The sequence below is a fragment of the Phalacrocorax carbo genome, chromosome Z (genome assembly GCF_963921805.1).
Source record: "Phalacrocorax carbo chromosome Z, bPhaCar2.1, whole genome shotgun sequence".
Lineage (NCBI taxonomy): Eukaryota > Metazoa > Chordata > Aves > Suliformes > Phalacrocoracidae > Phalacrocorax > Phalacrocorax carbo.
Genome location: NC_087548.1, coordinates 10,694,781 through 10,712,888, shown reverse-complemented (window position 1 = coordinate 10,712,888; position 18,108 = coordinate 10,694,781). Strand labels below are relative to the sequence as shown.

Genomic DNA, 18,108 nt, shown 5'->3' with positions numbered 1-18,108 from the left:
AAGACTGCCAGAATGGTGACATTGTGTCTCCCTCTAGAATTGCAAACAATCGAAACATCTCTGCTAGGAGAATATTTAGGGTTAAATAAATAATAGGGGGCCTGAATTCTTGGCTGCTATAAATCAGTGTCACTTCACTGACTTTGGAGGAGCTGGTGATTGACGCTGCCTGAAACTTCGCCTGATCATGGTTGTGGTTAGTTACCTTTCCAGGCAGAGCACTGAGTTTTCATTCACTGCTTCTTGGTTGGGAAACGACTTGACTACTCTTCTCCTGTCCTCTCCACCTCAGCCTTCTGCCCAATATTTCAAAAAAGTTGGATGAAGCTCAGCTAAGTGGAAAAATGACCCATTTTAAATAAAAGCTGTCTTTTCTCTAACTGCAGTCAAAGGGCAGGACGAAAGACACCTGAGAAACAGGGTTTGCACCATAAACCTTCAATTCCTTGCTACAGTGGAATTAAACACTTCAAAGACCAGAGTTTTGATATTCACTTGTATCTGGCCAAAATTACTGCATCCATGAATTATTCAAATATGCAATTATTGCATTTGATATATCACTGGGTATAACTGTGGGAATGAGAAACAGTGTTCTAGCGCAGCTGATTGTATATGCCTTCCAAACCATAAGGACATCAATTTAAGGTGCTCACATTGATGGAGCACTCTGCAACCCCTTATTAAGATTCTTGCCAACTCCTGTAACAGTTTTCCCCTGCAGAGTAAATTTCATGGAGTTTTTTAGCCACCCTTTTCTTAATACCTATGGTGTAAGTGCCAAACACTACCCCATACAGCTTCAATTCATGGTTCTGCAGTAGCTCTCAAAGGTCAGTGGCAAAAAGATCAGATCATTTTCAGCCTGGTGGCCTGAGTCCTGTGAACCATGTGTTGGAGCTGACTTGTAACTGACTTTATTGGGAGTTTGCAGTTTCCTGCATTAACCTTCCCTGCTAATTCACTTTCTCCTTAGGGCCAGAGGGCTCTGCCTTTGTCCTATACTGTCCATACTGTCTTTATCTGGACATAAAAGCATGATGTTCATGATGCTGATGTTTTCTTTTGACTAAACACACCAGAGAAAGATCTATCAGCCTTCAAGCATATGAAGCATAGGGCCATCTAAGAAGAACATCACTTGCCTGAAGTCCTAGACCTTTATGGTTTCATACACTGAGCTTCAAACGACTTGCCCTTTGCTCTTTCCCCAGGTCAATTTGCATTTGCAAATTGATAACATGCTTCTTTTCTGTCTGCTCGTTAGTGGGTACTGCTCTCCCCTGTGCCCCAGTATCAAAAGATTTTCCTGACTTGTCATTTATTTGAAGGTCTTGTAGGAAAATGACCACAATTGTTTTTAAACCTCATCCTGGATTTCCAAAAGCCTCTTTCACTGTGAGTCTTTACCATCCCTCATTCTCTTTGTACCTATTTTATTTAGCAGAAGATTGCATTCTGACAGTGTTTGTTGCTGCTGGAACAAATGCTTTGGCTGTGTTTTTCCGTCTCTTTGGCTCTGGTTTCAACTCACTGCTGCTTAAAACATCTACCCTTTCCTTTTCATATATATACCAGTTTTTCTTCAAGTTACAGTCCTTTGTGAACAGGCCCAGCAAATCTCTGTGCTGGAGGAACCTCACAAAAAATGTTCCTTCAAAGGCTACTGCCTTCAGGTTACTACAGCTGCCCACTAACTGAAGCAATCAAAGCTCACACCATTTAGCTCAGAAAGGCTTTAAATCTGACCTACTTGAGTACTTTGCATGATGTGGTCCATATGAGATTCCCCAATAATCTTGTTGGTCAAGTGGCTGAATATTACACTGCCACCCTCCAGTCAACCCTGGAGCTTTGGGGGGTTTGCTGTTGGAAGCCCTTGTAGGTGACACAACCATACCAAGCTCCTGGTCTTTTCACAGTGGGGGCGACTCAGCTGGATGTTTGCTGACTGAATCATTGGGAAAAGTTCTTACAAGCCTCCAAAAGTTTACTCTAGAGCATCAGGAAAAACTGCAGCACAGTGGGATGAGAAATGGTAGGCTGCTTTCATATCTAGTTTTTAATTCTGAAACAATTACATTATCTAACATTTTAAAAAATGGGGACATGGATTTTAATGAAGAATTCATGCTCCAAACTGAAGTAAAGTGTTATGGTATTGCATTGTGCTGCTCTATCACTCCCATGACAAATAGTGCGGATCCGTTAGTGACCTACATGGACTCATTTAGATGCAAACACAGCAATACTCCTGAAAAGCTGCCCTGCTTTGAGGAAGAACAAGTTCCAAATATTGCTGAATGGAATTCAGTCTCAGAGAAGTAATTACTGATTGTAATTTTGGAGTAAATGCAGTAATTAATTATTGTCGTTTTCTATCAGTGCATTATATTGTGTGCCAATCTTAGAATAACTACAATAATTAGCAAATGGGATTTTGCATGCTCTGGTATTGAAACTGTGGTTTATAGAATAGACATGAGAATTTTTCCATAATAAAGTTATTAGTAATTTAAATGGGCAGACAGGTTAAAAATTATCAGCCAGAAAAGAAAAGCATTTCCTTGTCAGGTTTGAAAACACCTTCAGTAGTTCTGTTTCAGCCTTCCCAGTTACATTCACTTCCATTCTCTCATGTACAAGCACAACAGTGCAAAGTTTAGGTTGCAAATGCAATAAGGGACATTTAATTTAATCACAGTTGTCAGTGGAAATTAAAAGCAAAAGTAATCTGAAGAAAAAAAAAATCGGCTGAGCTAATGTTTTTCCAGAACCTAAACAGACTTTCCCAAACGAAACTGAGCTGATTTTTTCTCAGTTTATTCACTCTTATGAAAGCTTGTGTCTGAGTACTGTTTTGATGTAATTATGCTAGTGCAAATTTCCATAATGTAAGCAAGTCCTAAATGATCTAAGAGATGACTAAAGGAGGGAAATGACAATAATCGTGCAGGATGAAGAGGAATTGGTTAGCATGATTGTAGGAGGCATAACTACAAGAAATGGGATTAAATTCTGATACAGGATATTTAGTCTGAATCTCAGGGTGAACAGCTTAATAGACAACGGTAAGACCAATGTGACTGCAGAATAGCCTCTCACTGGAGGTAATACAAGCCTATCTGAGATGACAAAGCAACCAAAAATTGAGTAGAAAATATACTTGCATTTAACTTTGCATTGAAGCGATCTGCAATGACAAGAGACAGCCAGAAATTTTCCATGCACATCTTTTTGTTTATGGGCATTTGGAATTTTGCTTGTTTGTTTTATTTTTGGCTGATAATGTCTGCTTATTTCAAAATGAGGTGTTTTGGGTTTTGTCTCTTATCAGAGCACAGAAGAAGGAAAATGGAAAATGTGAAGTTTTCCAGTTTGGTAACCTATACTTCCAAAGGAGAAAAAAAAAAAAAAAGACATTTCCCCTCGGAAAAAACCATCACCTATTCCAGGCAGGTGCAAAAGCAAGCATCTTACACCTTTTACAATAAACCATGCAACAGCACATGTTCAAGAATCTGTGAAGGAGGACCTGAACAACTTTTTTTTGTATTTGAGCTTTGGCCTATGTTATTTCCCCTGGCATTTTGGAGAAGCAGGTTGCCTGGACAATGTATTCTTTTAATGTTTTGCCACTACTCTTAGGAGCACAGCTGAAAAAAACCTCACTATTGAGCATTTTTTTTTCACTTTTTTGCTTCACTTTCACCTCACCCAGTTTGTCTCGCTCACAGTCACTTTGTTTCAGTCAGTGCTCCAGGTTAGTCCCACCCAAACATCTCTCCATCTTTAGCTTTAAATCAAACTTCAACAGGAGAGTGTCTATCTGAGGTGGTAAATAACACCTTGCTAATGATCAGTCACCATGATGAAGCCACAGAAGGGAAATGGACAGGAATTTCACTGCTCTTCTGTGCAATGCCTTTTATTAATCCATCAGTATTATCAATGCTTATAAATATCTGAAGGGTGGGTGTCAGGAGGATGGGACTGGACTCTTTTCGGTGGTGCCCAGTGACAGGCCAGGGTCAATGGGCACAAGTTGGGACACAGGAAGTTCCACTTAAACATGAGGAAAAACTTCTTTCCTGTGCGGGTGCCAGAGCAGCGGCACAGGCTGCCCAGGGAGGCTGTGGGGTCCCTTCCCTGGAGACATTCACACCCTGCCTGGATGTGGTCCTGTGCCCCCTGCTCTGGGTGTGCCTGCTCAAGCAGGGGGTTGGATGAGATGATCTCCAGAGGTCCCTTCCAACCCCCATCATCCTGTGATTCTGTGATCAGCTGGATGCTTCTGTGTGCTCTGTTAAGTCCTTAATACTGGGAAAGCTGTGAATTATGGGATTTTCTAGGCAATATTGTCCTATCATGGCTACTACTGACTTAGTATGGATGGGTCACTGGGGAACTAGCTTCAAGACCCAGTGCAGAGGGCTGGAATCACACAGATCACTTCTCTCCCATGGGGAGGATCAGAGGAGATCATCGTTCTGGTTGTCCAAGCTGTCCTCCATGGTGCTGGCCATGCAGAGGGCTCACACGCACCCTCAGGCACTGCAGGTTGTACTTACAACTTTGTCATATCACAGCATACTTAAGGGCTCCTAGGAATGACCACCCAAGGGAGCTATGGAGTTCAGGGTGCAGATTTTTTTTCATTATTTTGTGCATTTACTATCTGAAAGACACATGAAGTGCCTCTGAGTCCTTGGTGGCTAGTCCTGAGGGGGGATTTGTAATAGAATATATTGTTTTAGGCAGAGTTTCCCCAAATGATTCTCGCTCTTATTTTTCTTTCTCCCCAGCCTCTTCCCCCTCCCTTTTTTTTTCTTTTGCTACAACCACCTCTTTAATTATAACAAGGAAAGAGAACAGAGGCAGCCATTTTGGAAACATTTTGCCATCTGAATTCTTCAGGGCTTTGCTTGCTGCAGCTTGTGGGCTTATCTGCCACATCACAGAGACCCTTTCAGTGTTTGACAGAAACTTTAGAGAACTTGTAAGGAAAACAAAGGACTTCAGATCACTGTGGCCTAGACTGCTGTGTCCCAAAAGGGAGATTTATAAGTTAAAAAACAAGTGCATCCAGAATTAAAATTGAGTGAAAAACTTTCTTTCTTGGTTGGGAAAAAACACTCTGGTGGCCTGCATCAAACTGGGTGTTGCTTGTGTTTTTTGTTGGCAGCGTATTATTTTTGGAAAGGACTTCAAGTAAAATCTCTATTAAAAGGTTTCTTGAGCATCCTCTTGAAGCACATGAGTAATTGCCCTGATGTCAATACAGTTATGCACATGCTTCAAATTGGAATTAGGGACCCTGAAGAGCTGTGACCAAAGTAAAACTAGATGAAAAACATACAGGAGTTATTATGTTTCTGCCAGTTAAGGGAGCTGTCCGCTCTCAAACTGTGCAATAGCTATGTGTTGTACCCATGGGCCTAGCTGCCGTCTGTCCTAGTATTTTTAGGAAACTTCTTGTTGCACTAATGACACTGTCTATTGAGTAGGTAAGTCAGAGAATTCCAGTGGTATTTGGAGGCTGAGTGGAAGCTGCACATCAAACCAGCCAAGGGAGTACAATAACACCATGCTGAGCCAAGAACAACAGACCTACTTCTAACTAAGGCTCATTACTGAGCGCTTAGCCCTGTGCTGACTGTTACTGGACAGCCCTGGCTGGAAGCTGACTTGTGGCCGTCATGACTAAAAAACCTCTGTCTCCTTCTAGGATGCTAGTATGGATGTTTCTGAGCACTGGAAAGCAGATGGACTGAAGAAAGAGATGGATCTAAGCCCTTCTGATCTTTTGGTATCCTTGATGTCATTAAGTGTCCTCTCCAGTCTAACCTGGTATGGTAGTCCCTGTGCTAAGTCAGATCCTTCCCTGGGATATGCTTCTTCAGTTTCCACCTGGGGCCACATGCACTTGGCCAATCCCTCTTGTTAGGTGCTAAAAACACAAAACCTTTCTCCTAGAGAACTCTCTCCTGCTAAAAGACAGGTACATCTTCAGCTCCTTTAGTGAGCTTACTGAGGTGGAATTCTATAAGAGAGTAAGGTCCTCTGAGCAATATTTACTCCATTTTGATAGGTACTATCTGTACCTCTGTTAAAGGCTCCTATAAGCAGAGGATGGGAATGATCTTGTGGTAACAACAAAGCATTAAACTGAAAGTAAAAGCCAGGAAGGCTAAAGGACTTCCTATTTAGTGGAGACAATTCAAGACTCTTCTCCTGTTTTGTGGAAGCAAAGCAAAGAAAATTTTACTAGCTGATTTCTTTTTATATAATTTACTGGGGGGAAAAAACCCTGAACAACAAATCTTAGTCTTACTAATTAGTAATCTTTTTATACGAAACAAGCTGAGACCTCAACATCAGCCTGATGACAAAAAGGTAGAGGCAGAACACTTCATAATGACCCATGATAATGAAAACATCATAGACTCAAACCAGCGAATTTTTAACAACACGTGTCTACAGCCTGCACTTTCTTACAAGACCATAAGAAATAAGCATATCCTGAGTGATCACAGCTATGCTACAATATAAAGCTATTGCTTGGTGCCAAACTAGGGAGACACTTGTGTTCCTCAAACCATTTGCAGGTGTTACTGAAAATCTTCCTGACAAAGACAGTCTCTGCTTTAACAAAACTGCGTGCATGCATCTCCTGCCCTCCCCCAGCAACACCTGCAGTAAAAAGCCAGTGTGATGAAGCAAAAAGCATTTGGACATGGAAACTTATTTCGTTGTCAAGCTTCCAAGAGGCCTTGTCATAAGCAAGGAAAAGAAAAGAGGTATTTGAAGAGGGAAAATGCATTGACAGTTATCTTCATATAGTCACATATAAAGGAGAGTCTAAACTGTGAAGGCTGTATCCTGAACATGCACCTAATATGTTTATTGAAAGGTTTCTTAATCTGCTTCATGCTGTCTTCAGTGCAGCACCTCTTTCAAAGACATTTTGATTCCATTCCTTAATTCTCAGGATACTGCTCTGAAGACCAGAAGGATACGTTTTTCAAAGATATTAGAGGTACCAGTGAAAAATTAGAACACTTCATAGTTCTTTAGGAAGGCAGGGATTTCCTGTCTATACCTTAGATGGGGTAAAAAAGACCTGAATTGAAATCACTGTATCTTAGACATTACAGCTATAATGGCCGAGAAAGGTTACCTAACCCATCTCTCAGTCACTAATTTGGAAGTGCAAACTGCTTCTTGCAGCTTAGGGCCACTCTGAGTGCTGGGTTTATTAGGGAATCTCTGATGTGGAACAGTTTTAATAGCAGGGACACTTCCTGTCTCTGTTACAAACACACAATTTTTATATTTCTGTTTTTCAAATAATTAATGAAAAAGACAGCCAGTGGTGGAAAATATTTCCATTTTGGAAATATCTCCATTTTGTTATTAATGATAGGCCGGGATTCCAATGAAACAAGCTCAAGCGTCTGATATTTTTGACACTCCTACATGTATTAGAAGTTCCCTTTGAGCATCAAGCTGGCTCTTTTCCAACAATACAAAGTACATGAGTTTAACAATGAGACCCTCATTCAGTTTTGTCTAGGTCCTTACTCAAGCAAAGCTTCCTCTCCTTTGATTGGGTTTTATCTACACACAGAAGTTAACAGTAACTGAGCAAGAAGTGAGCATGAATCCTTCTATTAATTTCTTGGTCTTGGGAAGAAAGAAGTTAGGGGTTATTTAGTTGTCAGGGAGACATATTTACATAAAGTTATTATGCTGGAATGAAATTGGATACAGACTATACCGCATGAAAAATGAAGAATGCTTTGAAACATTTGCAACACAAAGCTATTGAGACAGACACTGTCCCAGTCCAGTCACCTGGGATTAAACTGCAGCCCAGTCCCATCTCTTAATTGCAGATTTCTTCAGCCACCAGGAATGCTCTCTTTGTCTGAGCAAGGGGAATCAGGACAGCTGCTGGCTCTCCTCTAGTGACCAGGAAGACTTTCTAGAGATTCAGGATGCCCCGTGGGTGGGGAACTTGGCTCATCCCTCGTTAAGCATCCTTCCACCTCTTTTTTAAAGAGACGCACACACAAATGGTTCCTGGTTTATGTGTGGGTGCGTATCTGTGCAGTGTGGCTCTAGCCAGAGGCCTAAGTGAAAAAGGCAGAAGCTAGAGAGTCACAGAGCTGAATCTTTTTGAGGGTCTACAACACAAAGAGAAGCTACAACCACAGCTGACACCCCCTTCCCCATGCAGTTACCTGTGCTAGTGCTTTGTATCCAGTGTTTCCCATAACTCTTCAGTAGGGACGATTAGCATCCTTTGGCCTCTTCAGCTGCACCTTCAGCCTCTTCATGCCAATCTGGAAGCCATTCATAGCCTGGATAGCAGCTTGGGCACTGGCAGGATTGTCAAAACTCACAAAACCTGTCAAAACAGGAGGCAAGGCAGGGGGCTTAATGAACTGAAGGGGGCCAAGACACGTACATGCAACGACCACTAAGAATGAACATGGGGAAGGGGGTGAGGGCGGTGGGAGGGAGGGAGTGAGCAGGTAGGAGGGTGGGCGGGTTGGCAGGAGAGTGAGGAGAGGATGGGTGCCAATGGGGGACAAAGGGTAGGAGGGGTTTTTACAGATCAGTGTTCCAGGACGCAGTACCTGGTCTGAGTGCCAGTTTGGACACAAGACTATGTGAAGCACAGGGATCCAAATGCTGGTGCCACAGTACCCACACACACAAGATTTGGGTCACCTTTGAGCTGGGTGTCAGCAGATGGGATGCATGGTCTCAAGCCACTCTGTCTTGCTCTTTTTCCCTCCTTCATGACTGGGGTAAATCTCTAGACCCTTCTTCACTCACCAGCATAACCTTTCCTTTGCCTTCCAATATTTGCGATGAGGGGAACCTGATGTACTTAGTACTACGTCCTTATTATGGCAGTACAAGTAAAATGTGAATTTAATAAGTTCTGCATTATGGTATTCATTGGCATGAATAGTTTGATTGTTGGCCACTTAAGCAATATGAAGAGATTTATTAACTGGCAATTACCGCAGACTTCATGTTGATTCTGCAGTTGAGAAAGATGAACACTAGTGCTTTTCTAACATGGTTTCTGTGAGTAGTTTCATACCTTGCCAGCAAATCATCCAATCAGCCATGGAATGCATCCAGCAGTAGAAGCACCTATAGTGACTGAATGTTGTATCTACAGGCCACCTAGAATGTCATTCTTCATCTCAGCTGAAGACTTGCTCTCTGGGGATCAGAAGAGCCATGATAGGTCAGGCTCACACAGGATGCAATGCACCTAATGCGTTCAGCTTTGGGGAGGGTTTTTGGTGTGGATTTATTTTATTCTTCTTTTTTTATGTTAGCTCCAGGAAAAGGCCTCATTTGTCCGACTGTATTACTTTAGCTAGAGTGACCATGGGTCTGAGATATTAGTGAGGCAGGGGCCCATCATATTGTATAAGAATTGCCTCTGCTACTTTTGCCAGAAATGTCCCTGTGTGCCAACATTTCTGAGTACAAACCCTGAGTAAGACTAGCCTGGACCAGCCTGCACTCCAGACAAAGCCATCTGTTTTTCCACCCCTGCAAATCTCTGGCAGCACAAATCAACCCTGGGAACTCAGTGTCTCTCAATAGACAGAATGAAATGAAGAGACAGTTTGAGAACCCCTCAAAAGGCTAATGCTGAGCGTTTGCTGCCAGGTATACACCTGCTCCTGACAACAGACCCAGGCATGGCTTACAGCCTTGGATTGTACTGTGAATGCATTCAACAGCATCTCCTCTGTGGTTTAGTTCCTCCTCAGAAGTAAGTCTCACAGATGACACAAGGTGGCTTGCATTTGAAAAAGACATGCATACACATGCACATATATGCAAGCACACCTTCTCACTCTTGCGTTAAAGCTTTGCTCCCTGCCTTTGGCTAATGGCATGAGTTTATGAGAGGTCGTAAAACCTATGGTCTTGGCCTCAAAGTGAGACAACAGGTTTACTGAGTATGGCAGATGTGGTTTTAAGAGGGAGACCCATGGAATAATGAGGCATTACTCTTCATCCTTCCCTCTTGAAGCCAAGGTTCCAAGTAACTGACTGTCCATGCAGTTTTCCTGCCAACCACCTAGATGTGGAGGTATCAGCACTACAGCTCTGAAGATGTGAGCTCAAAGTGTTGCTCAAGCCTCACAGCAGTCATCAATCTCTAGACAGAAAACTGGAGAGTTATGGTGAGTAATGAGCTGCGGTATTATTCAATGGCAATGGATCTGCTTTTGCAATCACTTATTAGCCAGTAAGCGCCTGGTAATGTTCCCAGTTTACATTTGACTAGTTGAATAATCTATCAGTCAGCGAGGTCCTGTCATTTGATCTCAGCAAAGGAACAAACTAAATACCCTTCTGATTTCACTGGAGTTGGTTCAGTCTTTAAAAACTGCTGGAAGGTCCCTTGGAAACACTTTACTTGAGCTGCAGCTTGTAATTTGTTGTCTAGCGACCTCATATCTTTGAATACAGGATGTAGTGAGAGCCAGTTCTTTTTAAAATCACCTTTGGACTGCTAATACTCCTATCCAAGGCCTGTCAGCTACATCTGTAACAGTAAACTAAAACTGTGCCAGGGAAGATCAGAGAAACTGGAACCCAATCATCCCTACCACTGAATTTTTAGAAAGGTCCTTGACATAGTTTTGGCTTGTGCCTAACTCCAAATAATTCTTGGACAAAGTCTGAGTATTAGCACAGAACAGAGGCTGTTTTCAGTAGTTAGCTTGGAGGTGGCCATGATATTCTGGAAAGTAAGAGAATTTAATAATTTGGGTGTGGGTCATTCTGTGCCAGCTGGCTCCAGTGCTAAGGCAAAGTGCCAACTATATTTACTTTACTAATATCTACAGCTACTAAATATCAAAGCTGAGTAGGTTGCAGCTGGATAATTGTTTATGTTATGTCTTTAGAGAACTTAGCTTGCCTGTGAACTTTGATTTCTATTCTTGTAACTGATCCTGTTGCAGTGTATCTCTTATTGACTAAACGCATACATCTAGAGCATGTCTACACATGCACCCACTTGTGAGCAAATCACATTGGGATCCTAAAATACTCAGTGGAGGTCTAACCAATATAGTCAGTGGAGTGTAGGACATGATTTCCATCTTTTTTCCAGGACACCTTTAGCTATGCTCAAATGAAACAAGTCCCACTGTCTGCGTAGCAGGGACCAGTGCTGACTGCACTGTCAGCAGACACCTAGCTTAAATCGAGGTACTAGGGATTTACCTGGTTCTGCAGTTAGGACTGACATCTCAAGGTAAGATGTTGATAACTGGCTAGTTCCTGGGTGAGTCACTCCCCAAAGCAATATTAATGGCTAAGTCAAACTCTTAATGCATTCAAACCCCACCAGAATTGCTACCAAGTATGATGGAAGTCTGTTATTTGTCTGCTTTTTCAAGACTAGACCCTCAGTTGGGTGATAAGCCCTGGTGCTGGGAAGTTGATAGAGTTGCACCTCTGCAAGAAACTTGCCTTTAGATAGGCTCACAGAATTACACTAGTTTTTATCATCACTTTGCTTTTGAGATGGAATTCTAAGGCCATTCCCTCATTCTGCACAAAGCTGTAAATAATAACAGCATTTTAACAAATGGGACTAATAAGAGAGATCAGAAGTGCATTTTCTCACTATATTTCATGTAGAGCAGATAATGAAGCTAGGACCTGTACTTTTACTTGCTTACAGATTTGGGCCAGATTTGGATTGTTTATTTTTTTCTCCTTAGTTGTCCTGATGTCCACTGCTGTAATACAAAAATCTCCACTGGTTAGCTGCTGAGGGTGTTGGGGCTGGGATGGGAAGGCTGTGGGGAGAGGGGGAGGGCAAATGCCAATAACTCTGCATTTTCCTTGTGAGCGCATCGTAGGGACAGAGCAGCTAACTCCTTTAGCTTCATTTCAATGTTTTGGTTTTGGGGGCTTGATGGGCTCAGAAATTGCTGGAGAACTTGGCTGTCCCCCCCTCCTGTTATTTATGTGGAGATGTATTTCATACTGTTGAAGGTATTTGGATGGACTCCAAAAAGAAGAAAAGCTATGGCTTATCCTGATAGTTGAGATGTCAGAGTGATAAGCAATAGGCAGATAGACAGACAAACTGTACTAACAATATCATACTCCTTTCCCTTTTCAGGTCAATTACCTACTGGTAGATTGTATGACTTTATTGTTGTTGTTGAAATGTGCACTATTGGGAATTAATGATCTTTGTTTCTCCACATCAGTGTCAGAAGCATTAATGGTGCTATGCCAGATTTAAATATGTATGTCTAGGAACATAATGAATGTACTAGGAAAATAACTTAAAATACTTGCTTTCTGAATGGCTTTAATGTTTGAGCCCATGACTATAGGGCTCAAAGCATGATGACAGTACTACAGTTGCTCAAGAAGCTGTCTGTGTTTTGAACAACACCCCTACGTTATCATCTACACTCTCAAAGGGCAAAAGAGAAAGGAAAAGGTTAAAAAGCTTGAAGCTGTTTCTTTGCATTGGTTAATTAATAATCAGAGAAATATATGTTCTGGTCTGAAGATAGTTGGTAGGAGGACAGGATTTTGTGATAAATCTATTTTATGGGGTGGATGTTGGGTTTTTTCTGTTGTTTCCCCCACCCCCACCCCACCCACCCACCCCCCCCGCCCATGAAAAGGCTGTTCTAATAAATGATTTATCAAAGCAGCAAAGAATTAAGAACTCTGCTAGGACTACAGCTCAGGACATCTAATCATCCTGAATCTGCACAGCATGTTCCAGGAAGGTACTGATGTTGGACTCCACGACCTCTCCCAGCGCTGCGTGACTGTGTAAATGGTTAGCAGACAGAAACTGGGATAGCATCTTGGAGGGTGCTTTGGTTTCACCCCAATTCTTCCACAGGAAGTCTTGGTAGTGGGACAATCTGAGGGAGCTTTATGCCCTTCTCATGGCGACAGCATGATCGCCAATGGCTTTATGTAACTGATGTTACTTAAGGGCTGTTTTTGTGTTTTAATCAGCTGGGATGATAAAGAAGAGAATTAGCAATCTATCCCAGAGTGCATTTGAAGACGGTTTTGCAACTGTAAACTTTCCATTCACAGTAAGTGGTGTCTCTGCATGGCCATGAATTAGTTTGTGCACTAAGTGCAGTCCTGAATGAGCACATCGTTAGGTTCCCATGGATTTCTAATTGGTCTTTCTGAGTTTTCTGTTTCTCTTTGCATGCTGCAAGGAGAATTAGCGGTTAATGTGCAAAACAGCATTTTGATGATCTCCTACCAGGTTGGAATAACATGTTGTCTCTCTTCAGCAGAAGCTTTCCTCTGGATGGAGCCCAATGCTTGGTAACTACACTGAGCATCCCCTAAATCAGAAGTCAATACCACGATGAATGACAGGTCCAGATGCAAGCTTTTGATCCAGACTCCTGAACAGGGGGCAGATGGTCCTACAGCAGGTCCACTCATGTAGCTAGGCTGGTGTCAGGCAATGAAAAGGAAAAGAAGAACCTCAAAGAAACGAATATTTAACTTGACCCAAAACTAAAAAGACTTATTTGATCTATATTCCAGATGCTTGCTGCACAAAGCTATCATCTCAGAGATGCACTTTGCAAGACATTGCAACATAAATAATTAGACATTGGTGCTTATTAGCTTCTTTAGGACAGAAATAATTTTTTTCTGGTTCTGGCTGTCAGTGCATTTGTCTGACTGCCATGAGGGATCTTTCTTGGCACTTCTTGTTCCTCCAGTTATGAAAGTCACTAGCTAAGGAAAGAATCTTATTCTTCTGAACTTTTCCCTCTTGTCATTCAACCTATGTTCATCTCACTAGAAGGATATGAGGATATCAGAAGAGCAAGGATCTGCCTCTCAGCCTGTGGAAGGCAAATTCCCATGTGGTGAAAGAGAAGAAACACTGTGCATGTGTGCTGGGTACTAACACAGGGGAAGTCCATGTCCCTTGCTTCCCTTGCATCCAAAATGCTATTACCCAGGACATATTGAGGGCCTCACCCAGACTACCAAAAGGAAGATCGCAGGAAGCATTGGCAGCTGGGTAGACAAGAGGCCCCTTTCCTTTCCTTTCCTTCCCCCAAGCATTTGAGTTAATAATTAAGGAATTATTTCTTAATATAATATGTGTCCCTTTAGCACATATCTTCCTTGCTTGTGTTACTAACCAGTGAAGGGTGAGATCCAGGAACATCAGGGAGGCATTTTCTGCTGTGAAGGCAATGATAAGTTGTTCAAATCACAGGAGTCTTCTCCTCTGGGGAAAGGGTGCTGGGAGGAACTCCTGCCCTTCTCCCCCCATCTGAACCTGACCACTTACCCCATAGCACTTCCTTGTTACTTCAGTCCATTTAATTTCTAAGATTGCTCTGTTTCTCTTCATGTTTATTAGTCTTATCAGAGAACAAAGGTCTTCATTTAATTGCCTTGCAAGGTCTTTACCTTGCTATGTTCTTTACACGATGTACTAGCTGCTGTCTTGCAAATTTTTAGTGCTGTAAAGAATTTCAGGATACAATTTGTATGTAAGTAACTCTATAATGTATGTGTGCATTGGAAGGTATTGTAATGTATTGTAAGGTGATTTATGGGTACTGGAATACTCAATAAAGGAATAAGTCTGCAGATCAAGGGCATAGCACTTTGGCTGTTTCCAGTGTCTAATAGGGTTGGATGACTTTTTGGAATATTTAACCTACCACTGATGTTTAATCATGTTCAAGTGAGATCTGTCTATCCAGTTATCAATCCCATCCATCCATCCATCCATCCATCCATCCATCCATCCATCCATCCATCCATCCATCCATCCATCCATCCATCCATCCATCCATCCATCCATCCATCCATCCATCCATCCATCCATCCATCCATCCATCCATCCATCCATCCATCCATTTTTTTAATGTATGAACAGTCAGTAACTGATGACTATGCTAAACAACTACTGTTAAATATTTCACATCTCTGGGATGAGATAATTGGAAGCTCAGAATATTCAAAGAATTGGCTCAGAAATTTGCTGAACCATTAATGTTCATTTTAGAAATTTATGGAATATTAGAAAACCTTCAAAGTGTTCCAGAAAAAAATGTTACTATTAATTTTTAAGGACATAAACTAGATGACCTGGTAAACTTAGTTAATCTTTCATAAGCCTAAGTAAAATTATGAAAAATTTTATATAAGATGATGGCAAAAAATTAAAAGGTGTACAGTTAATACCAATCATCATGGTTTCATGGAAAATAGCATCTGTCAAATGAACCTGATTTCATGACATTGCAAGTTTGCTTAATAAACTAAGTTTTCATAGAGTATACTTAAGATTTCCTAGAGTATTTGAAGGAGGCCTTCTTTCTAGAAAATGAAAGCAGCCTATATCAAACTTTTTAAAAATTGAATAGTAGATAGACCACCAAAAAAATGGTAAATTGTGACTTACAAATTTGAGGAGTTTCTAGCAGGCTCTTTCAGGAGCTTGCTGAAAGCTCTGTGCTATTCAGCTTCTCTAACGTTTCCTGGAAGACATCTAAAGTAATTACAGGTAAAATTTGCTAATCATACAAAAAATGCTGAAGTGGTAAATAATGACAGAAGTAAGTCATGGTGACCTGCGTAGGCTGAACTGAGATAAAGAGTGTTCATCTTAATCCAACCAATGCAAAATTAAGTATCCATTGGAAAAAGCTAGTCACTCATAAAAGGGGGAAATCTTCACTAGAATACAGTGCTTCTAAGAAGAACATAGGTGTCATAATAACAACCAAATACATGAGCCTGCAGGATTATGTTGAAATACTCAAAGTTCCAAGACTCAGTACGGTCTTGGGATGAAGCCAGTCTCTGGGGTGTATCCTCTAGAAGTAGCAAAGTGATGTTATCTCTGAGTATGGCTCAGGAAAGGTCCTTACTGCAATTCTGCATTTAGTTCTGGTGATTCCTCTACAAAAAAATAGGTTTTAAGGGTTATTCAGAATTACAAGAATAATTCTAGGCCTGGAAAAATAATGAGAGTTGCTATGGTTAGGTTAAACAGTCTTCTGACCATAGTCTATAAATAATTACTAATAGAAAGTGGGTTTTTTTAATATAGAAAAAAAGTGCTTGATTATTTCTTCTGGATGGAAGTAGACGTTTGACAAATTTAAAATGGAAATAAGACACTGAGTCTGCATTTTTTAAATAGCGAAGGTAATTATTTTGGAACATCTTGTTTAGCAATAGGGGTGGAGCACCTATCACATGAAATCTTGATTAAGATATTTTCTAAAAGGGTTGCTATGATCAAGCAGAAGGTTTGAACCTGTCACATGAGCTCAGGTATCTGGCATATGTTATTTCAGGGTTCAGTCCAAAGGATCAGAACAATCCATTCTGACACTGCATATCTGTCTGTCTATATGTCTATTGTTCATTTCACATTTCAGACATTTAGAAAATCATTTCTTGCCTACTAATCTGACGTGGACTGCAGTAACAGTCATGATAGAGGTGACAATTGATGTTAATGTCTTATAATAAATGGCCCCAAAGTGTGGGCTGCGGACCACTGAGACAGCTGACTGGTACTCGTTCTTCATCTTGCTTCCAGCTGAGAGAAACTGAACAGATGGGAAGGGGAGATTAAATGAAGAGTGAAAGTAGATGGCATGATTAACTTTCTCTAAAGGTCAGAACACCCAGTGCAGAAGGTAGCTTGAAATATACAAGCATCTTCCTTATGTCACCTTCCTGTCTTACTATGCATGAAACTACTTCTATACATTGAGACAGTGTGAGCTGGAATGCTCAGAGAAGAGGTCCCTGTTATTGTTCATTGTCAGTTGGATCCTTTCCAGATAGTGCCTCAAAGAAGCAGTATCTTCTCTGAAGAAGGTTGAGGACTGTAGATGCTGACCCCGAATACGGTGGTTTAAACCAAGAAGTGCTTTTCTTCCTATGAGTTTTCTCTTTCACAGTCTGTGGTGGTTGGTTTGTTTTGGTTTTCCTGGGGGGTTTTTGTTTTTGATTTTTTTTTTTTTTCCCCTACAGGAATTACTATCTTCAGTGACATTTAGAGCACAAAGGTAAGAATCAAGATTTGACTAGGATTTGGACAGTTTAAATTGCGGCATGGTCAGAGCTAGGGTTTTGACTCATGCATACACCTGGAATCAGGGCACCTGATCAGGACCAACTTTTTCTAAAAAGAGAAAGAGAAATAAAAAACTTTATCAAAAACCACAACAGATTTCTCATCCTAAGAATGGAGCTAACACTGAAAACTTCCCTTTTTCCTGTAAACAGAGCTCATCTGAAGGATGAGCAACTATTTGATGCTGTGGACTGTGATTCTACCTATTCTGCTAAGTAGGAGTTGAAGTCATCCAATGAATGGATGGATGAAGTGAAGGATTCAGACTTCAGCTATTCTTTGTTGGTGACTCCATTAATTGAATATGGGACCAGTATACATATGTGTCTGCTGTGAACAAGGAGCATTGTGGTTCTTCTAGAAGAAGCATAATGTTCCAACCCAGATGATGATGATGATCTTCCTCACAAAGAACCAACTAACTAGTGAGGAATCACCCATAGGTAAGTGAATAGTGTTTGTTGGGTGTTTTTTAATGCTAATTAGGACTGCAGCATTTTCCTAATTGCTTTCAGAAATGGAAGGAACTCTTCTTCACTTACTTTCTGAGCCTTCCTTGTAAATGTTTGATGTCATGATGTGCCAATATAAGGGGGAAATTATGCAGAAAGTACATGGTTGGAAAAAGCAGCTGAACTTTTAAGGAGACAAGTTCTTCTGCCAGTGTAAAAATGGAAGCGAAGAATGAACTTAGTGTAGGTTTTAGACAAGTTATGTGTGGAATATAAGTAGGTGCTCAGTTAAGGATGCACTGAGAATGGTGCTGAATCAAGATGAAGGTTATTTTTACATTTGTTTTGTTGGAGTTGTATGATATAAACAAAATGAAAATAACTACTGCAGCTCCCACCAGCCATGTCACAATCCATTGATTATCTTATTCTTAATTTCTTTGCTCCCAGGTTCTCTCTTGG

The 18,108-nt window shown here is 41.1% G+C and overlaps 1 protein-coding gene across 8 annotated transcripts in view; it reads right to left on the bottom strand.

The window, feature by feature from the left end:
• Positions 1–18,108, bottom strand: part of CELF4 (CUGBP Elav-like family member 4) — a 720,771-nt gene that overhangs the window by 18,230 nt on the left and 684,433 nt on the right. For all 8 annotated transcript variants that reach the window (XM_064438557.1, XM_064438561.1, XM_064438558.1 and 5 more), the window contains exon 12: positions 8,247–8,413. In XM_064438557.1, coding sequence (XP_064294627.1) covers positions 8,286–8,413 — 128 coding nt within the window. In that variant the 3' untranslated portion in view covers positions 8,247–8,285. The remainder of the gene's footprint in view (positions 1–8,246; positions 8,414–18,108) is intronic.